The 23186-nt window shown below is 37.6% G+C and overlaps 1 protein-coding gene across 1 annotated transcript; it reads right to left on the minus strand.

The window, feature by feature from the left end:
* Positions 1-2759: 2759 nt before the first annotated feature.
* Positions 2760-21274, minus strand: LOC135157633 (zinc finger protein 236-like). The gene is made up of 8 exons (XM_064113984.1): positions 21029-21274; positions 14406-14770; positions 13738-13880; positions 12875-13005; positions 7529-12072; positions 6060-6312; positions 5526-5660; positions 2760-5096 (listed from the first exon to the last, which is right to left on the minus strand). The coding sequence occupies exons 1-8, from the start codon at positions 21078-21080 to the stop codon at positions 4969-4971; spliced, it is 5751 nt and encodes a 1916-aa protein (XP_063970054.1). The 5' UTR covers positions 21081-21274; the 3' UTR covers positions 2760-4968.
* Between the last annotated feature and the right edge of the window lie 1912 nt (positions 21275-23186).

The raw sequence follows: 23186 nt of genomic DNA on the forward strand, positions 1-23186 counted from the left end.
CCTTCACCTGAATTTATTTTGTAGTGTGTGATTCTATAATAATTAACCCATCATTTATTAGTTATCAAGGAACTCTGCCTTGTGTAGGTCAAATCAAAGAAAGAAATAACTCTGGACTTTTGAGAAAATACATGTATGTATGGCTGAGATCTCGGCCTTCGATCGCGCGAGCGCTGCGAAAATTTGCACAGTGGTAGTGTGTGATATAATCCACAAGGCTGTATGGTTAATTTTTTTTTATATAATTAGATTTTTCATTTAATAAATTATGCTAATTTATGCATGAAAAAAAAACATTTACTCTAATCAACTATCATACTGCCTCAAAACTGCTAATTTTTTATTCAGACTCTTTGTAGGATCCCGATCAAATGAACTTTTTAAAAAATTTGGTATCGCAATTATTTTCTTATGTATTTCTTTGTTTTTCGACCTGTTGTTTTTTATTGTTTTTTGATGGAAATTGTTGCAGACTTAATTCTGATCATAAACAAGACAAATTTAATTAATTTTAATCAGTAAAAGTAGAAATGATACATTTTGATTTATGAATTTTGGCTAAATACACAATTTGCATTGGATTTGTACATGATTTACACGTTTTTGAGCAGTTTTGGGTCTGACATGCACTTACATAATGTTGCCTAATTTCGTAATCGCGTAAACGGGCATCGCAAATTTGGTCTCAAAAGTTGCGCGAGATTTGAAAGTAAAAAGTCAGTGAGCGGCGCAGTTGAAAAATTTCGCGCAGCGGATTTACTGTGGAAAATGTAGAGGGGGGCAGAATCCGCCCCCCCCCCCCCGGCCTTATAGGGTTAAATGTTTAAAATTATCTGTTATGATTTGTGAGACATCTCATGTGTAATTTTATATTCCCCCTCTACTTTTAGAGACTCAAGAGAAATGTGTCAATATATGCATGGAAATAGAGGAGTGTGTGAGCAAGGAAAAAGGATCTTGAGTAATTTACAGTTAGTTTTACAGTCACAATGATTAAACCAACTCCGCACTGACTGATGGTATGTCATTGGTAATGACAAAAAAGCTTTTATCAATCTAGAGTCAGTTTGGCAGTGAATTATTTGCCAGTAATATGTAGTTGGCATGCATGTTATCACCATCAAACAGATTTGCTTGCAAATTTTGAAAGTATCCCCAGTGGATAAACACTAATACTGTCAGGAATTTGAAAACAAAGTCACAATGAGCATTCACTTGAAACCGTAGTTTATGTAGACTTAGTTTTTATTGCTAGGTTGAACTTAAGTTGATTTGAGGGTGGGGTATGTTATCAGAAATGCCACTTTCTGGCTCAAGCCTAAATTAAGGCTTAACCAACTTTTTTGAGGCCATAGAAAAACATATTTATGTGTACAAAGGGTTGATTATACATATTACATGTAGCCAATTTTTTAAAGGACAAGTCCACCCCATCAAAAAGTTGATTTGAATAAAAAAGAAAATCCAACAAGCATGACATTTTATAATGTCACACAACAGTATTTGCACATCCTGTTCAATATGCAAATGAGTGGACTGATGACATCACCCACTCACTATTCCTTTCGTGTTGCAATATATGAAATAATAAATACTTCCTCCCTGAACATGTGGAATTATCATTGTTTTGACAGTTTGTGGTTCATTTAAGTTGGTCATTATTGTCAAATCTGTAATAATTGAAATAATAATTTAAACAATAAAAAAACTAAGGAAATAGTGAGGGACATCATCAACTCTCTCATTTGCATATCATGGTGATATGCATAGAACTGTATTGTGAAAACAAGTGAAACTTCCAAAGGTCAGAAATGTCTTATTTTACATCCGATTTTGATGAAATTTTCAGCATTATACTTTTTCATTTTTCTTCATTGATATTTTCTGAGGTGGACGTGACCTTTAACCCTAATGTTGACGGGGGCTGAATCAGCCCCCCCCCCCCTCGACATCTTTTTGCGATAAATCTGCCGCGCACATTTTTTTTACGTCGCTCAATGACTTTTTACTTTCAAGTCTCGCGCAACTTTTGAGACCAAAATTGCGACCCCAAAGTACATGGATCCGAAATTATGCAACATTTTTTATAACTTCATGCAGACCCAAAATTGCTCGAAAACGTGAACTCATGTACAAATCCAATGCAAAATTTTTTTTTTAACCGAAATTCATAAATGTAATATTATTTTTTCCGTTTACTGATTAAAATCATTTAATTTAATCTTGTTTATGGTCAAAATAAAGTACCCAACAATTTCCATTGAAAAAAAAACCAAGAAATTCAGAAAACAATAAGACATAAATGTGATATTGAAATGTTTTGAAGTACATTTGATCAGGATCCTTTAAAATGTCTGTGAATCATAAATTAGCATTTTATTGGCATTATTCAGTTAATTAGAGCAAATAATTAGAAATTAGATATTTCCCAGAATTTGATCTTACCATTAGGTAGATTATGCCATGGGTAATGCACGTGCAAATTTTCGTCGCGATTGTGCAATGAATGGCCAAGATCATAACGGGCTGAATCAGCCCCCCTCCCCCCAGTCGTCTTAGGCATCAAAATAGCCCAGTCTATTTAGGGTTAAGCCGTCATCTAAGTCACATCCTATATTGGAATGCAAAGAGACACTCATAAATAAAGTTTATTAGACTTATTAGAGAAGAAAACATTTTAATTTTTTATACCAAATTTTTGTGTAATAATAATTCAGTTTATCATATAAATGTAAACTGTATAAAACATTGGCAGCATATATTAAAAACTTAAACATAATTCTTTATTTCAAATATATCTTTCAAACCTAATTTGTGCTCTAATTATGGCACCAGCAATAACTTACATGACCCTTCATCTAGATAAGCCAAGCTTGTTAATAATAAATAAATAATCCTTAGAAGATGTATGGAGTCATCCGCAAACATGAGAAAAAATTATTCTGCATTCACAAATTAATCAAGGAAGGTGTCTTCAGCCAAAGTTAAAAAGTTCATTCAATTGAGGAAAATTAAGAAAATTTGAATTTTAGGTAAGATGTAGAATTAATATCCATTGTTACTGCCACTGATGACATTTAGTCACCATTACTATTATCATTAGACATGCATTTATGCGCACAACCAACATCCCGCAGACATCATTATAATATCAAACATATCGCCAAATGGAAGTGGAAAGAGCACCTACACTGCACATAATATGGAATACAGTCACATATTCGGGAGTCAATTTCCTGAAAGTCTGCAATCGCCAAGTCAAAGCAAACATTTTGTCCGATTTAAGAAAATCTTGTGCAAATGACATCTCTTAAGTTGAACTTGTCTTTATATCAAACATTTTTTTTTGTGGTTCAGTGAGATTGATTAGGGTGATTTTTCTCCATTTCTGTCAAAACCTTATTCAAACTGAAACATGATTTCTGTTCTTATTCCAAACTCAAAAGATAAAAAGACCAGGGGCTATTACATAGAGTACATAAGTACGGTAATGTTGCCATTATCCTTACATTATTGCCATGAAATCCTTGATTCTGATTGGCTACTGAGCCCCGTTATCAGTGTTTGCCCCGTCCATAGTGTACTCCTTCATACTTCATGAAAACCGACAAAAATGATAAGCAAAAGAAATACAAGACACATTACTGTAAAAGCATAAATGCATGCCTAAACAAATTTTACTTTTTACAAAGTATGCCTTTCTGTACCCCTATTTTCACATGCCTATTCATTTTATTGATTAAAATCATCAATGAAGGATTCATGAAATTACACAAGAAACAAAAATCTAGACTCTGAATACTTTCCCGGAATTTCATACAGTGGACCTTCAAATTACATTTTCAAAAAGGGATGTTTTTAAGATGTGATTATCTCTGAATCTAGTTTGAAGCCTGCCACACAATTGGCATACTTCTTAGAAACGGTTACCAGATCAGACTCCATGGAAACTCACAGGTTGCATTACATATCATCAGCATGATATGGATTCCTATCGAGTCCATTATGCTGAGTATGGTCAAAGTGACTCCAATTTTTACTTGTACTTGCACCCTTATGTCTTTTGTTTTTAATTGTACGTACGTGAGCCAACCAATTTCCATCCCTTCATCACCTCCATTCCAACTGTGGACAACCTATATCATACTGAGCAAAGGAATGAAGAGTAACATGTACTTGGAAACATAAATTGGTTATTGCAAGCCTCCTTGTAGAAATCATGGCAACTGAGCGATTAATCTTTTTTAATGCCATCCATCAAAACAAGTTTCCACCCGAACAAAATTTCAATTTCAGTAATCCCGTATATATTTCAAGCCTTAAAGAAGATATTTTACTTGTTTAGACTTTCATAAATTTCAATTTCAGTAATCCTGTATACATTTCAAGCCTAAAAGATACTTGTTTAGACTTTCATATTTCATGCCAAATGCCATATATTTCATAACCTACAGTGTGATCATGTAGTGTGGGTGGATCTAAAATTCTGTTGACAACTGATGCCAGTTACTCCACATGGATGGGTAGAACGATGGTGGGATTTGTCTGAGTGATAATAGTCTTTAGATGTTATTACATGGTCAAAAGTATATCATGGAAAGCCATGATATGAGAATACAGTGTAACAGAGGAGAATCTTTATTAGTCCTGAGCCAAAAGAACATACTTTACTGCACTATTAGACAGAACACTTTGAGTCTAGGAGACGAGTCTCCTATGCTGAGAAGAGTCTTTCTATTTCTAGATCTTCTTGGGTGTTACTTTGTCAAACTGGATGGGAGTCCATGAGATGTGTCTACATCACACTATGCTGAGAAGAGTCATAAATATATCTAGGTCTTCTTAGTTTGGTGTCCCACTGGCTGAAAGTCGATGCGATGACATCACACTATACTGAGAAGAATCTTTCTATATCTGTATCTTCTTCGGTTGGCATCCCACGAGATGAGCGTCTACGAGACTCATCTACTATGCCGAAAAGAGTCTTAATATATCTAGGTCTTCTTGGTTGGTTGTCCCACTAACAGCATTACCAAGCTGAATAACAGCATCCGTTGAGAGCTTGTGTGCTCTCATAAGGTGGGTCTTTAGATTACCTTTAAGAAAAAGTATAAGCAATATAGTGGCTCTTTAGACAACAAAGATTTGACATTACCTTTGAAAAATTGCCAGAAGATTGTTTTGGGGACAGAATTCAATTTCAATTATGAATAATGAACTTATAGTGATCTTCAGTGTGATAAATTGAAATTATAATTTGCCCCATGGCAAACAAAATAGTTTTAATGGATTAATCTTGCAATAACAATAATGTATTCTCTATCATTAAGGTACAGTGTGGTGGAGAGTGCACTAAAGATGCCCATTATCATCATCACCATCATCAAAGTACTTTCTCTGTTATAAAGTTTCAGGCAGAAAGTAAAACCAAAAATTCAAAGCATCCTTAAAATGCTCTTAATACATAAAATGAGGGAAGACAGTCTTGAAGTGTTTAAGGTTTTGGAAACAAAATCTTCACTTACCTTTTTGGGAAAAGGACTGATCACAATATGGGCATTTGAAAGGACGCTCTCTGGTGTGGACGTTCATGTGAATCTGAAGTGAATTCTTCTGACTGAAGGACTTGTGACATTCAGGACACGAGTATGGTTTCTCACCTGAAACAAACAACAGAAATGACGGATAAAATAGCACGTTACCAATATCACAACCAAAAAGAAACTCTCCTCATTTATAGTTTAATATTTGTCGCAACAAAGTGATGGACGCTTCAAACTGGATCCATACAGGTATGATGAGAAATTTACCAGGCTTTTAGTGATTCAATGCTCAACTGTTTTCTCACAAATCAACCTAAATAGATGCCTCAGGACATCCAACTGGTCAAAGCTGTCTTTACCACAAGAGGCTGTCGCTGGTGATATTATAAGCTGGAAATAAGCAAAGCTGACTATTAGGGAAAACCAAAAGAGAAATAACATCTGCATAAAATATGTAAAATAAAAAACAAAATAGTTAAGAGATATTTTCACTGATAAAGAGCAGCTACCACAAACCTGTATGTGTTCTGAGATGCCTTTCAAGTTGACTGGGCTTCCCAAATTCCTTTCCACACCTGCTACATGCATGGGTGCTACTCGTCTTCTTGGCTTCCTTCTTCTTTTTCCGTTCGGAATCATGAGTAGTCATGTGATCTCTCAGGTGACCTGGACGTTTGAAAGACTTGCCACAGACTTTACAGGAATGAGGCCGCAAGGACTTGTGCTTCTGCTGTTGGTGTTGGCTGAGCTGTTGCATTTTAGTGAAGAGCTGTTTGAAGATTAAAAATAATAATTCACAGTCAAATGCAGGTAGTAAATAGTAAAAAGCTTTCGAGAATGTGTAACAGTTCTCAAAAATACATACATTTGAAATGGAAATCACATTTCCTCTTTGACAATAAAATGCAACTTTTCAAATTGAGAGATGAATTAATTTCCTTTGGCTTCAACAAGCATTTGTATCCTACTGCTAAATGGACATAGTAGCAGATTGCATTGATTGGTCATGAAATATCACATCCTTGCACAATGTGCAAAATAATATAAGATCACTCTGTTTTATAACCACTGGAAATGGAGAAGAATGCTTATTGCTACAGATATCAAATTAACAATTCCAGTGGTTAATTTAATCCCTCATGCATTATCTATTCTTTATTTGTTTTCTGGATTGTTATGTAATTTCATCAAATGCTATAATTAAAGGTCAAGTCCACCCCAGCAAAATGTTGATTTGAATAAATAGAGTAAAATCAAACTAGCATGACACTGAAAATTTCATCAAAATCGGATGTAAAATAAGAAAGTTAATGGCATTTTAAAGTTTCGCTTATTTTTCACAAAACAGTGATATGCACAACTCAGTGACATGCAAATGAGTCAGTCGATGATGTCCATCACTCACTATTTCTTTTGTTTTTTATTGTTTGAATTATACAATATTTCATATTTTACAGATTTGACCATAGGGACTGACTTTACTGAATCATATAGTATTAAACAATGCTAATTCCACATATTCAGGGAGGAATTAATCACTGTTTCACTTGACAAATAGGAGATAATTAGAATATTTCCTATTTCATATAATAAAATACAAAAGAAATAGTGAGTGGATGACGTCATCACTCTCCTCATTTGCATACCAACCAGGCTGTGCATATAACCGTTTTGTGAAATTAAGCGAAACTTTAAAAAGTCATAACTTTCTTATTCTACATCCGATTTTGATGCAATTTTCAGTACTGGGCTTGTTGGATTTTTCTCTTTTTATTCAAATCAATTTTTCGTTGGGGTGGACTTGTCCTCTAACAAGAAATGTAATAATAACAATAGCAAAAATATTTGTTGACTGATTGATCTCTTAATGGATTGCTTATCAAACATAGCTGCATCAAAAGATCCTGAATGTACAATGTACTCAATCTTAAAAAATCAACAACAAAATGATATTTCCCCAAATTTGAATAATTATACAGACTTGCCTCATTGCAACCATCCACTGAACAAGGATAGAGAGATCCAATAGCAGCTGCAGCATCCTTGGCAGACATGGTTGGCTTTTCTCTCAATACATGATGACCTCCTACCAAAGACTCCTTACTTTGAATGTTTCCTTCTGTCACATAAATCTCTTCTTCACTATCCTCTTCCATCTCCTCTTCATCATCATCTCCATCATCATCATCATCCTCTTCTCCACTTTCCTCCTCTTCTTGCACAGGAACAGCATCTGAAGTTGTTGCAGTTGTTTCAACATTCTCATGCGACGCTAGATTGGCAAAATCAACCACGTTCACGGTAACTGTCCCTGTCGAGTCTGACTCTCCGAGTCCCTCACTTGATATTGTTATTTGATCTTGGGAATGAGCAATGCTGGATGTTGGTGTATATTCTACAGGGTTCTGAATGTTTGGTTGTTGAAGAAGGATATTGGGTTGTAATGACAGCTGGTCTCCTGATAACGAGAGTTGGAATGACTGACCAAGGTTGGACATGTCTGGCTGTGAAGTAGGTGTGTCTGTCTGCACCAAATGTGTACCCCTTTCACTTGTATGGATAGTGTACAGTTTATTGGTCATGACCGGCTCATCATGAGAAACGTTCTGAGCAAGGCTATCTGGAATATTCATCTGAACATCAGAACCTTGCAGGAATGGGGCCACTGTATTTGGGGGAGCCACAACTTGCGTTGCCATTCCTGAGGAACTTGGAATAAAGGATTGGTTCTGGAGGGATGGGATGATGTTCTGAATACCTGAATTTTGGACAACTACTTGTGCTTGATCATGGCTGGTGTTTGGAGCAGATGTTGTCTGAACATGGATGGTTTGCTGTTGATTAGTTACACCAGTATCAATCCTTATCATATGTGGAACCTGCTGTAGAGCTGATGGTTCCATCTGTACAAGGAGTCCAGTTTGAGGGTCAATAGTGCCATGTATGTTCTGAGATAAATTGACTTCCTGGTTACCAATTAGACTTGAAAGATCTGGCTGGGAAAGTTGCAAACTAGCCTGTCCTAAATTAAGATCTCCAGTCTGCAGTGTGATGGCATTGTGCTGCTGCAGCTGCTGAATTTGCTGAAGGAGTGTTGGATCAATTTGGACAGTAATGTTATTTGCATCCAACCCTTGAATTTGAACATTTTGACCCAAGTTTGTTCCTGTTAGCTGTAACTCTAAACCAGTCAAAACAGTTGCAGAATTTTCAGTCCCGTTTTCTGCATTGCTCATTGCGATGGTCTGAGGCTGGTTACCTATATGAAGTTGGTGTGCTGGGATCGTTTGCAACACAGGCTGATCAGAAGCAACTGGAACTGGCACGTGGGTAACCTGAATATCCTCGGATCCTTGCTGTACAACTTCTGCATGAGTCGTCTCAACTATAACCTGTTCCACAATTGAATTCTCCTTGTTAGTGGCAACTTTCTGTGAAGCCTTACGTTTCCTTGCTGTTGCTGGCTTGAAGTGATTTTCAATATGTTGCTTTCGAGAACCAGATGTCCTGAATTGTTCATCACAGTGTGGACATTTAAATGGCTTGGCACCAGTATGTAGCCGCATGTGAACCTTCAAGCTCCCGACTGTTGCAAATGTTGTTTTACATATGTGGCATGTCTCCTGCTTACCACCTTTATGGGTTCTTAAGTGACACACTAGCGTTGACTTCACAGCAAAAGAACGGTCGCATTCTGTGCATTTAAATGGCTTCTCCCCAGTATGTGTTCTTTCATGTCTAACAAGATCACAGGGTTTTTTGAAAGACTTTGAACAATGTGAGCATTTATTAGCAAACAGTGGTCTCCTATTGATATCATCTTCCTTGGATAAGACCTCACTGACGCGGTTCTTATCATTCACCATTTGGACTAGTATTCGCTCAGATGTGGATGCATTTCTGGCCAGTGGTTTCTTTGCAATTTGCTGAGCCTCTTCTTCGTTAAACCTGATTACGTTCCTTGGACGTTTGCCATCTTCAAGTTGCTCGCCATCATCACTCTCAGTTGCATGGTCTTTCAAGTGCCTCTTTAGGTCCAGTTGTTTACGGAATGCCTCTCCACACTGCTGGCAAGTGTGGGGTCGCTGGTCAGTATGGATATTCATGTGTCTTACAAGGGAGCCATTCGTTGTAAATGAAGTGTTACAAATGTTGCATTTGAAGCTCTTGATACCTGTATGAGTTCTATAATGATTTCTCAGTGTACTGGCAGAAACAAAAGACCTGCCACAAGTATCGCATTTACAAGGCTTTTCTCCTGTATGTGAACGAATATGCTGTTTCAAATGACTGGATTTTTTGAAACTTTTTTCGCACATGTGGCAGGGATACATCTTCTTTTCTCCTTCATTAGACCCAAACATAGATGACGGATTATTGGCAGGCAAGCGGTTGGCTTCTGGCGGAGGTGGTGGCGGTGGAGGCAGTTCCTCTTGGACCGGTTGGATATTTGCTGTCTGAGAGAACAAGGAAGCAGATTGACCTGTAATTGCCTCCAACTGTTGTTGAATTTGTTGTGTTTGGAGACTAATCTGACTTTCAGCAGTGATATCACCTTGACTATTTGTGAGACTTTCCAATGTTTGCTGATTGAAGGCGTTTACATAATTCTGAGCTAGGCTAGACTGAGCAAGAGCTTCAGGGGTCAATCCTTCGGCAAGCAGGTTACTCTGGGCAAGGTTTTGCTGCGCTAAAGCTTGAGAAGCAAGACTTGTTTCATTAAGAGCATTTGCTGCATGGAGTCCATCTTGACCAACAGTAAGCTGACCTTGTGCCAAAGCAAGAATGGAGTTTGATGCCTGTTCTATTGCTAAGTGCTCAGCTAGGTTACTTGCTTGCTCTGCAATAATTTGAATCTCCTGAACATGGTTTGAATCCTGGTCCATATTCTCCTGTTGTTTGGCCTGAAGAGCTAATTCTCGCTTATGCATCTTCATGTGTTTCTTACAATTGACAGAGGTCTTGAATGTCTTCTGACAATATGGGCACATAAATGGACGTACATCTGTGTGAGTTGACATATGACGTTTCAAGCTGCCGTTGGTAGTAAAGAGACAATCACAAATAAGACATTTATAGGACTTCACGCCAATATGTGTTCTCTCATGAGCTTTTAAAACTCCTGAAGATATGAATGATCTCATACACGTCATACATTGGTAAGGTCTTTCTCCAGTGTGTGACCGGACATGCTGCTTCAAATGGCTGGATTTCTTGAAACACTTGTGGCAGAATGAACATTGATAAGGCCTATCAGAAGTGGTATTTTGCGGTAGCCCATCTGATAGATAATTATTGAACATATTGCTGTTTCTAGGTGGCTGCTGAATCAAACCAGTATCTGTTATCAATATAGGTTCTTGGAGTGGTATGTCTGGCAGGTCTAGGTCTGGGATTTTCTTTGCACGGGCCTGGGCTGATCTACTTTTCTTTTCACTATTTTCCTTGAAGTGAGACAGCATGTGCACTTTGCGTTGTCCAGTCGTTCTAAACTTCCTATCACAATGTTGGCAATCAAATGGTTTGGCTCCGGTATGCAACCTCAGGTGGATTTTCAGACTTCCGTGTGTTGCAAACATTTTAAAACAAACATTGCACTTATACTCCTTGACTCCTGCATGTGTCTTCATGTGGCTCATCAAGGTACTCTTGACAGTGAATGTCTTGTCACACTGGGTACAACTGTAAGGTTTCTCATTTGTGTGAATGCGGACATGACGCACAAGGTCACTGGGTTTCTTGAAGGTTTTTGGACAGTAATTACAGGTATGGAGCCGTATTCCAGTTGGTGCACTTCTCTTTACCATTACTCGCCTCTGAAGAATATCTGCGACAAAGGAGAATAACTGGTTAAGCTGGTTATTAGCTGGTGCTACAGTGGCCTCCGTTGATACCGTCGGTGCTGTGGCAGGAGCAGGAGGTGTATCAGTGGGTAGATCTGGAACAGCTGGAGCCACATGAGTGTTAGAGATAGTAGGAGCAGGAGTTTCAGTCTGTCCTTCAACCACATTGCTTGTTACACCACTATTGTCCAGTGCCTGTTGTAAGATGTCTGTATTGATTGTATTACCAGATATGATTTCCTGAATCCTATCCAGTGGATCCCCTTCTCCCGAATTCTCCTCTACCATGTTGATCAGTTGCTCCAGGGCACCAGCTAATGCTGGAATATCCACACTACTGTCTAACCAATCTGCTCCTTCCTGAATAGCTGAAAGCGCTGCCTTGAGTGACAGCAAGGGACTTGATGCCTCATCGCTGTTGTGAAAGCGACTGATATGAGCATTCAAGCTGCTCATTTTACGAAAGTTACAGCAGCACTGTGGACACTCGTACCTCTGCTCCAACTCGCTGTTAATCTCATGGACCCTTACAATATGAGCTCTCAAATTCCCACGCTGAGCAAACTTCTGACCGCAGAATTCACATGAATGTGGTTTGGTTCCAGTGTGCTTTGTCAAGTGTACTTGCAGAGCTCCATTTTGGTTAAATGCTTTATCACACTGTGGGCACTTATACGGCTTTTCACCTGTAAATAAGCAATAGCATAAATGCAAATTAAAGACTGAAAGATATTGACACAACCATTGCAGACAAACTAGACCCTTCAGTAAGTTCATTTTAGTCACAGAATCAAATAATAAAGACAGCCACATAGTAACTTGTCAACTATTAACACCAGAAGGCATATGTAAGTTATTCATTTCAATATACAAACGCATATACTATGGTTTCTTTCCTATTAAGATCATGAAGGAAATTAAAGCCAAGTTCAAGTTCTAATTTGGATAATCTAATTTGGATAGGAAATGGTTGGAATCAATCCCTAAGTGTTTATCACACACCAAAATGTTTATTTCAATTAAAGGATGACAAACTTTAATTGAAATAATTTAGGCATACTAGAAATGGACAATCGTTTTCAGTAATTTTTCTGATAATCATTTGCTCATTACTCTGTAATTATACATTTATCTGAAAAATCGGCTAGCAGATAATAGTTTTATATAATTCTGCGTAAGTTTAGTTCAATTCTGTGAACATTTTATTTTCTGTAAGTGTTGTTACCAGTAGGCCTACCAAAGTTTATCTAAACATATGATTCACTTATCTAACAATTCAAAATATTTTTGCAATTCATACTTCACGCATACACTATGGTTTCTTTCCCATTAAGATCATGAAGGAAATTAAAGCCAAGTTCAAGTTCTGGCATAAAAATCTCCTTGGCTTTATTTTCCTTACAACTTTTCTGATACAAAGATTACAGTAATGTTAATGTTACTGACCAAGACAATTAGAACCCCCCCCCAAAAAAAAATGAACCTCACCTGTATGAATACGAATATGACGCTCCAGCTGACTAGGTTTATTAAAAGACTTGCCACAGAAAGTACAGCCGTGATGGAATTTTGATCTATCTGGGGTGCGTCTCACAAACTTTGTGTTCATAACCGCTGATCTGTATCCATAATGGAGGGGGGAAGAAAACAAAAATTATCAATTTGACTGTTTCTCTGTTAAAAAATATATCAAAAATAATGAAAGTGTACATTATAAATGAATGGATATATGATACCAAAAAATATGAATTGAGTGAAAGGAAAACATGAACAAACAGTGCACTGTATAAAACAATATGCCATTTACAACCCTGTATAATAGGTCAATCATATTCAATAATACACTTATTATATGTGGTACTTGGGGTTTTTTTTCTTTCCAAGTGTTGCTAGCATCAATCTTCTTAACAAACTGGAAAAATTACAGATAAATATGCAATTGCTATGATTATAAGAAAAGTGATATTAATCATTGTAATATGAGGCTATCATTACAGAGTTTGCAGCTAACAAGTTATTCTTGCACGGTTTTGTATAGTTGAATGTGAAGGCCCTGTCAAATTGTTCCATGCAGGCTTTGCACGTGACTTGCGGGTGACTGTTTTTGCTAACAGCAGGTCGCCCGCTGATCGCCCGCAATGACAGAATCTTGCACATATCTCACACGCAGTTGCCTGCAGAAGTCCACGCAAAACAGTTTGTTGCGGATGAGTTGCGGGGGATTGTAATGTTATTTATATAATCTATGATATAACACAGAAAGTAACCAAAAGTACCCATGAATATCTCAACGGCCTCTAATCTTTAAATCAACATGCATAATTTTTGCACACATCTAAAAGCGTACATACCTAAACTTGGGTTTGTGCTTCTGCCTCATGTGCTCTTTGAGTATGTAATGCATAGGGAACTTCTCTCCGCATATCTTGCATGTGTGTTCCTTAGGTTCATTGGATTCATTAGCATGCTCTTGAAGGTGTTCATCCAGAGATCTCTGTTCAAATTCAAAGATAAACATCAGAAGTCAAACAACTGCATCACAAGTTGAAAATCATAGTGCCAGTATCATTTACATGTGACTGACCAACTGGTAGCAGATCCAAGTCGCTACTGCCACCTCATCCCCTCCCCCCCCCCCCCTTTGCTTTTCAAATTCTTAAACTACAGAAAATGGGAATAATTTTTGGAGTAGTAACATTTTAAAGAAAACGACAATAGACAAATAAAAGTTGCTGACACCCCCCCCCCCTCCAATAGAAAACCTGAATCTGCCACTGAAACCTATACAGAATAGGTACATACACATGAAGAACAGCCCCCTTGGCAGCATAGATGGTACATACATGTATGTCAATCCGTGTAAATACAGGATCTGTCAGAGCAATTTTTCATTCAAACCCTCTTTAAGCAAGCCCAATACCAGACACTTCCTAATCCCTTATTGAAGTTGGTATATGACATAGACAAAGGACAGCCAATACATTTTTTATAAACTGTTAATATATCTAATGTGCATTACCTGGAGGCCAAATTCATCCCCACACTCTGGACAGATGAGAACTTCTTCTTTGGCATGAAGCATGATGTGTGACTTGAGACTTGCCACACGGCTGAACTTCTTCTTGCATTCTGGACACTCCAAGTTCTCCACATCATGAGTAGCCTTGTGAAGGGTTAGGTTGTATTCAACATTGAAGGACATAGGGCATTTATCACATCGGTGCAGCTTGTCATACTGGTGGCTCCGTTGGTGCCGTTTCAAGTCTTTCCACCGAGCAAACTCCTTGGCACACTGGACAATTTCACACTTGTACGGTCCATTGCCTGGGCTTTTGGGAGGTGCTACCACAGCTGGGGCAGGAGCATCTTCCTCAGCATTGACTACTATAAAAAAAAAAATAGTGAATATATTTATTTTCGAATTAAAATTTCTTGCAGTTTTTTATATACCAAAGATATTCCTCTTAGGGTGTGTTCAGTGTCGGTTTACAAATTATATAAACGGCAACATGATGATTGAAAACTTGATATACAAAATGCATACATCGAAAAACAAAGGGTGTGTTCAATGTCCTCCTTTCTCATTCGTAAAAGTAAATGTCTTTCAAATCATGATTCAGAGGAAAATTTAAATTTCGAAAAAGATGCGCTTGTAGATGGGATTATATAGCTCAGATTTTATGACCTTCAGCATCGTAAATGCCACATTGAACACGATTGAGTTTTGAACATCTTTAAAATTGCTCTCGCATTGGAAGCCTACACAAACAGGTGCCAGAATTGACCTTCCTTGTGATGGGTCAAACTGTGCAACTAAAGCTGTGCTAACAAAAGTAGGAAAATTAACCCTAAGAAGGCTGATTCAGCCCCCCCTCCACATTTTTCACGATAAATCCGGCGCATAATTTTTTTTTGACCCCATTGGTCGCTGACTTTTTACTTTCAAGTCTCGCGCAACTTTTAATATCAAAATTGCGACCCCCGGGTACGCGGTTCCGAAATTAGGCAACATTTCATGTGCATGCAAACCCAAAATTGCTCAAAAACGTGAATTTGTGTACAAATCCAATGCAAAGTGTTTTTAGCCAAAATTCATGTTATTATTATCATTATCATTTGTTTGGCGTCGCCTGTGCCTGGGGGCGAAAAGCGAACTGAATCACTATGACCCGCAGGTCTCTCCTCCCGATATAACTGATTGGGGGGATATCATTATTTTTCCTTTTACTGATTGAAATCAATTAATTCCATCCTGTTTTATGGTCAAAATAAAAAACCCTGACAATTTCCATTGAAAAAAACAATAAAAAACAGAGAAATACATAAGAAATTTAGAAAACAATGAAATGTATAAGAAAAAAAATGTGATGTTAAAATTTTTGTAAGTACAGTACATTTGATCAGATTTCTATAATGAATCTGTTTACCCAAAATTAGCATTTTTGAGGCATTATTTAGTTAATTAGAGCAAACTTTTGATTTTACTTAATTAGCATAATTTATTAGCAATGAGATTTTTCGCAGAATGTGATTTTAAAGTTTTGTAGATTATGTCATGGGTAATGCGCGTGCCAATTTCTTCGCAATCGCGCAATCGATGGCCGTGATCATAAGGGGGCTGAATCGGCCCCCACCTTGTCTTTTTTAAGCGTCGTAATATAGCCCAGTCTATTTAGGGTCAAAGACACTGAACAGTGCACAGCTGATCATGTTTGTGTTCTGTGTTTTGTAAGAGTTTTCAATGATTCATGTTGCTGTTTCAAATTGAAATTGACATATACAGTGCGTCTCAAAAAAAACTATACACTTTTGAAATGGCTGCCAAACAAAAAATAGGTCACCTTTTTGGAAAAGACCTACATATATGGAAAGCCAATAGAGTCAACTTTCAAATGACACCAAAAATTTGAAAAATTATTCACGCTTGAGTGAGCACTACCCACTTAAAGGGTATGAAAATTAGGCTGGGCAGGAATTAGACTTCCAATTTCTTTCAGTTTTTGAGAGGCGAGTCCCTTGGAACTTGCAAAGCTGAGGGTGTTGTGATATAGTAATGATTAATCATGATCAATTTTGGTTGTTTGAGCAAATTTCATGAATTGAAATTTAATGCACGAGTGAACATGAATTGCAATTTTGAGTGCAGCATTTTTTTTTTCTTTTTCATTTGAATCTCAGCAGTGTATTCATGAGAGTCAGGAGAATAGGGGGTGAAATGAGTGAAGATGGTTGATGGGACAAAGGTCAATTCAATTCAATTCAATCTTTATTTCGCAAAATAGGATAAAAATACAAAGAAACATCAAATAATGAATAATGAACAACAGAACATTTAGCCCCCCCCCCCCCCTTCTCCCCTCCTGAGAGACTAGGCTTTGCTTGGGTGGGCAGGAGTAAGCCTTCCAGTTTTTTGAAAGGCGAGTCCTTTGGGACTTGCAAAGGTAACCTGGGTGTTGTGCTAAATTAGATCAATTGAGACCAGTTTTGGTTCCAAGGGTGCGAGATAGGGTGAGACTTGGTTATTAAAAAAGGGCATTCTTCTTCTTTGTGTTCTTTTACAAATTACAAGTCATGTACCCACCCCCTCCATCTCCCTCTCTCTCTCTTTCTCCTGGATGGTATTCAAAAGTTAACTGCCAACTCCCCAATGGTTGATGGGTCAGTATTTTTGTTGTTGAATGATTACTAAGAAAATGACTGATTATGATTTATGAAATATTTCATTGAAAAACCGGAATGTTTTATTGATGATTTATTGAAAAAATCTGAATTTTTGATTGATCACATTGATCACATTGATTCACTGAGATTGTTGATTAAATGATTGAAGGAGGGAGGCTAAATGTTCTGTTGACCCTTATCCCATCAACCTACTCCACCCACTCGAGTCCCAACTCACCCATATTCTCCCGAGTCCCATGAACACATTGCTGAGTTCCACATGATAAAGTTAAAATGTTGCTCTAAAGATTGCAATTCATGTTCACTCATAATTAATAATTTAATAAGTCATGATTGATCATTAATTCATCACAACACCCTCAACTTTGCAAGTTCCAAGGGACTTGCTTCTCAAAAACAAAGAAATTGGAAGTGTAATTCCTGCCCAGCCTATTAAATTATAATACCCTTTGTTTAAGTGGGCAGTGCTCACTCAAGCATGAAGTTTTCCAACACTTTGGTGTCATATGAAAGTTGACTTTATAGGCTTTCCATATATCTATAGGTCTCTTCCCCCATAGTGACATATTTTTTATTTAGCAGTCATTTCAAAAGTGTATAGTTTTTTTTAGACGCACTGTAGATGCCCTTAGATGTATTTATTATGGTACAATATGCCAAAAGTTTTACACTATTTTAAAATAAGACTAAGAAAGTGAGGGAGCGAAGACCATGCAAGCTCGTCATTTGGGCGCTTTTGCATTTTTAAAAGTGAAATACCCAGTAGAAGGATCTTGTGCATCCTTTTGGTGAATTTTGTGAAAATTTTCAGTAAAAAAAATAAGTCTTCACAAATTTCTGGGGGGGGACTTGCAAAGTTGAGGGTGTTGTGATAAATTAATGATCAATCATGACTTATTAAATTATTAATTATTGGTGCATATGGCAATGTTTAGATAGTAGATTTAAATCCTGTGACATGTTTAAGTAAGGAATGATAAGAACTTCAATACGAGGCCAAGAAAATTGAGAGATATATTTGTCCAGTTTCCTCAGTTTAAAACTGGGTTCAAACAAAACAAACTGTATTATTCATGTTGTCGCTAGATAGTTTCACGTGTCATTTGATATGTAATATGCTATAAATAACTTTATAATTTCTGACTGAAAGTGAAACAAGAAAAAAGTTGTTTAGTTACGATACAATTAGTTGTGTTTCACTATGTTACTATACATGTAATTAAGATATTAAGATTTTTTCATCTTTTCTGCAACTTATGTTAAGAAATTTTTCTTCTTAGCATGATGGCCTCCAGACTATCCAACTGAAAACAAAGGATTCTGCATTTCTCTGCTTAAATATGTCTAGTCCCATAAAAAAAGTTTTTTGTATGATTAGGACTTTCCAGTACAAGGACATTTTCGGTGCTTGGGATGTGCACTCTCTCCCTTTTTTTCTTCAGTTAATATTCAATTCAACATTTTTAACACCATGCATAAACAAATTCAGAAGTACAAAATGCAGGCTCAGGAACCTTTATCTTTTTAAAGTTCAGCAGCTAGAAAATTTTAATTCAACCACAGGGGAACCCCCCTCCCCTTTTTTAATACAATATAGATGTAGGCAGAATCTGGGGGAGGGGGCTTGCATTGCCATGGGGCACAATCCCATCCCCTTTCAATGCAGTGAATATATATGGATTCATCAGGGCTCGACTTTGGAACATTTCAGGGGCAAAATCAACCCGAGGCAAAGCCCCATCACATTTTTTCTTCCCTGAGCCTGCGCGCCTGAGCTGAGACGAGTTTAAAGGTCAAGTCCACCCCAGAAAAATTTTGATTTGAATAAATAGAGAAAAATCAAACTAGCATAACGCTGAAAATTTCATCCAAATTGGGTGTAAAATAAGAAAGTTATAACATTTTAAATTTTGGCTTATTTTTCATAAAACAGTATGCACAATCCAGTGACGTATATATATGCAAATTAGACAGTCGATGATCATGATGATGTCTTTCACTCACTATTTCTTTTGTTTTTTATTGTTTGAATTAGATCTATACAATATTTCATTTTTTACAGATTTGACAATAAGGACCAACTCGACTGAACTTACAAGCTAGACCTAGTATTAAACAATGCTAATTCCACATGTTCAGGGGGATTTGTTGTTTCACTTGACAAAGAGAAAATTAGAATGTGTCATATATCATATATAATAAAATACAAAAGAAATAGTGTGTGAGTGGATGATCATGTCATCAGTCTCCTCATTTGCATACCGACCAGGATGTGCATATTAATATTAAACTGTTTTGTGAAATTAAGCAAAAATTTAAAATGTCATAGGCCTACTTTCTACATCCAATTTTGATGAAATTTTCAGTGTTATGCTTGTAGGACTTTTCTCTCTTTATTAAAAATCAACTTTTTTGGGGTGGCCTTGTCCTTTAAGCCAGGCCTAAAATACTTTGAAAATCAGATAAATTTTCAATTTCGTTTTGGGTGCTCAGGGACAGAGTCAGACTAGCCTCTGGCTCTGTCTGCTCTGACCTCTGTTGAAAAATAATATGTATGGCAGTGAGTCCAAACTTCGCGCGTGTCCATACTTCGTGGACTGTCATTATCTAAAAAACTAGCCAATATCCTTAAAATCTGACATCACCAACGTGAAAAGCGACCTAAAATTACCCTTTGGTGTAAGTTTCTTTAGGATGAGTTCAGTATTCATGAAAATATTGGCAAAAGATCGGCAAATTTGTCGCCGTTAGCGCCCGTTTTGAAGAAATCTGATATTCTCAACAAGCATCACGATATCACCATTTTGCAAGCATAAATCATCAAAAATGTGAGTTAAATATGGTACTAACCGATTCTATAGCATTTTGCCATCAATCTGATATAAATTTTTTACTTTTTCAGCTTGAGTTTCTGTTTAAATCTCCACAAAAACTTTGGTCCGCGAAGTTAGGTCACACTTTTTCTGAACGGTTTTCCAGCACAGCGCGCATTCGCCGATCGGAATAGAATTTTGAGATCGCGATACCGGCGAAAGCCCTTGACCTACTTCACATTTTCGTCCATGATTTTATACTTTACGATCTTGCCGTCAATGTGGTAACTATTTCTTGAATTCTTTTTGTATGAATTATGAATATTTTGTGAAAAAAAATCAGCCTGATGAATATTTTTGAAAAGTGCGCGAAGTTTGGACACCCCATCATAAGTTTATTGTAACAGCAAAGTCAAAGATTAATTTTCATAATTTGTGTGAAAAGTGTGAATACAGATACTTCTTAAATGTCTGTTGTGTGCTGCTCTGACTTGATACATAAAAATAAGTCAAAGGTCTGGCCCTCTGGGTAGTTTCAAGAACCAAGCGCCCTGACCATGACTCGACCTAGTCCTAGAGGCTAGACCTAGACTCGACCACAGCAGATAGCGAATAGCCCCGCCGGACGATCGGCTAGCCTGACGCTAGCTGCTTTCATCTCGCTCAGCCCAATTTGTGTGTGTGTGTATCAATGCAACAGTTAATATGAGGCCTAAAGCGGTATTCAATATTCCATGAATGATGATGACGGTTGCAAAATTCCATGACTTTGTCTCCCTAAACCTTCGCGGATTTTAGCCAAACGCTTTCAATTTTGGTACCAAATAAGGCTTCACATAATAAATTTCGATATGATACATTGGATTTCAAACAAGGAGCGCAAAATAGCTTTAGTAAATGGAGAAAATATATCACTCCGCCGATAATCTTATTGTGCAAATTTTGCACTTCGACGACCACCACACGTACACACACACACATACGGTATCACAGGCTATTTTACATACAGGAACTACATACTTGCTACTGCTTGCAATGCGGTTTGTGCATACAAAGCCCTCGCAGAACCGCATAACACATCTCCACAAAACTCACGATTTTAATTGCATTAAAAGAGTAAAATGTAATTAAAACAATAGAAACTTACGCCCAACATCTTCTGCACGATATCGGAGTCGAACAAACCGTCGACGAGGCATATTTATTTTTCAATTTCAGCTTACTTTGTGAATTGGCTCGATCTTTTGACTTTACTTTAGAAATGATGGAAATTCACAACGGGCAACTTACATCATCAATAGAAAATACCCGGATGGAACAGTCTACGACATAGACATTCGAACACAGAATTGAAAGAGGTACACGTTGTTTGTACACATGCACCCGTGACACTGATTACTAGTATTTATTTCAGGCGCCGAATTTATGTTCGACATGTGGGGCCGAATTGATGTTCTACCTAGCCCTAGGGGCGCCGAATTTATGTTCGACATTGGGGGGCGTAGAATTTATATTTTACTAAGGGACGCCGAATTTATGTTCGACATAATGGGGGTCACCGAATTGATGTTTTACCCCTTTAGGGGCGCCGAATTGGTGTTCGATCATAGGGGGCGCCGAATTGATCTTCAACCTAGGGAGGCGCCGAATTGATGTTTTACCTATAGGGGCTCCGAATTGATGTTCGATATAGGGGGGCGCCGAATTGATGTTTTACTAAGGGACGCCGAATTTATGTTCGACATGGGGGGTCGCCGGCCGAATCGATGTTTTACTTAGGGGCGCCGAATTAAAGTTCGACATAGGGGTGCCGAATTGATCTTCAACCAAGGGAGGCGCCGAATTGATGTTCGATAGGGGGCGCCGAATTGATGTTTTACTAAGGGGGGCCGAATTGATGTTCGAGATAGGGGCGCCGAATTGAAGTTCGGCATATAGGGGCGCCGAATTGCATGAGTTTGATATAGCTATATATGGGTGTCGAATTTATGTTCGACATAGGGGGCGCCTAATTGATGTTCGACATAGGGGACGCCGAATTGATGTCCGACGGAGGGGCGCGCGCCGAATTGATCTTCAACCAAGGGAGGCGCCGAATTGATGTTTTACCTATAGGGACGCCGAAAATATGTTCGACATAATAGGGGTCGCCGAAATGAAGTTCTGCATAGTGGCGCCGAATTGATCTTCAACCTAGGGGGCGCCGAATTGGAGTTTGATATATATAGGGGGCGCCGAATTTATGTTCGACCTTGGGGGGCAAATTCATATTCGACCTTTGGGGCTCCCAATTTGATGTTTGTCCTGGGGCGCCAAATTCATGTTCAACCCAGGAAGGGGCGCTAAATACATATTCGACCATTGGGGCGCCAATTTGATGTTTGACCAGGGGCGCCAAAATCATGTTTCACACTTTTTTAGTTTGGCGCTCACGCTCGTATTAAATACATAAGATACTCATCCTGTTCATGGTTATAAAAAGTGCTTAGAATAAATGTCCAGTTTTGGGTCGGAAATTCAAAAAATTTCAGCTCGCGTTTTGCGCTCGCATAAAATAATGTTTAGATAAACGTATTCCCATAATGTTCACGGTTACAAAAAGTGCTTAGAATATCGATCGGGAAACGTATAGATGAAAATATTCCCCCCCCCCCCCGTATTAGCGAAAGCTGGGTCCGCCCCTGCTAAAGAGATGTCAGCTCCCGATTACATTATTTTAGTAGGGCCGACTCTGTTGAGAAGTTGAAACCCCAAACTGGCCAAAGTGCTTAAATTCTATGCTTTCAGGGGGCCGTTTCATAAAGCTGATCTTAAGAGCGAATATAATCATAATAATAACCTGATATATAGTATTGTTAAAAAGGAATGCCCTAAGAAAATGGGAATTTGAATTATGTTCATTAAACTTTGTGTTTGTCATGGTCTGAAGAACAATGTCTTAAATCCGTTTTTAGCGTATAGAAGTTTACAAGAGTTCAAGGTGACTGCCATGCATCCATAGAGATATATACTAATAATGCGTAATTAATATACATCTATATGCTGCCATCATATTAGGTTGTAATATGCATGTATACAGTATATCTTTACATGGATATAAGCTGCTTTTTTGTATGCATTACGTTAATGTCATGCTTTATTTTTGTTGTTGTTTTTTATCATTATTATTGTTAAAATCATTGATAGTTTGTTTTTTATTATGTTGATTCAATAAAACACATGGAAAAAAAAAGAGTGACTTTAAGAACGACTGGTGATCCGTCTTTCTTTTAATAGAGCGTAAGAAAGGTTCACCAGTCGTTCTT

Source organism: Lytechinus pictus, chromosome 2, assembly GCF_037042905.1.
Source record: "Lytechinus pictus isolate F3 Inbred chromosome 2, Lp3.0, whole genome shotgun sequence".
NCBI classification, from domain to species: Eukaryota; Metazoa; Echinodermata; class Echinoidea; order Temnopleuroida; family Toxopneustidae; genus Lytechinus; species Lytechinus pictus.

What these genes read in the sequence shown, in the direction of transcription:
- LOC135157633 (XM_064113984.1), bottom strand. Translation starts at nt 21,080, where the DNA reads ATGCCTCGTCGACGGTTTGTTCGACTCCGATATCGTGCAGAAGATGTT. An exon ending in CAGTGGATGGTTGCAATGAG is followed by an intron (nt 6,313 to 7,528) that starts GCAAGTCTGTAT and finishes ATCTTCAAACAG; the next exon opens with CTCTTCACTAAAATGCAACA. An exon ending in TCAGTCCTTTTCCCAAAAAG is followed by an intron (nt 5,097 to 5,525) that starts GTAAGTGAAGAT and finishes TTTTTCTTAAAG; the next exon opens with GTAATCTAAAGACCCACCTT.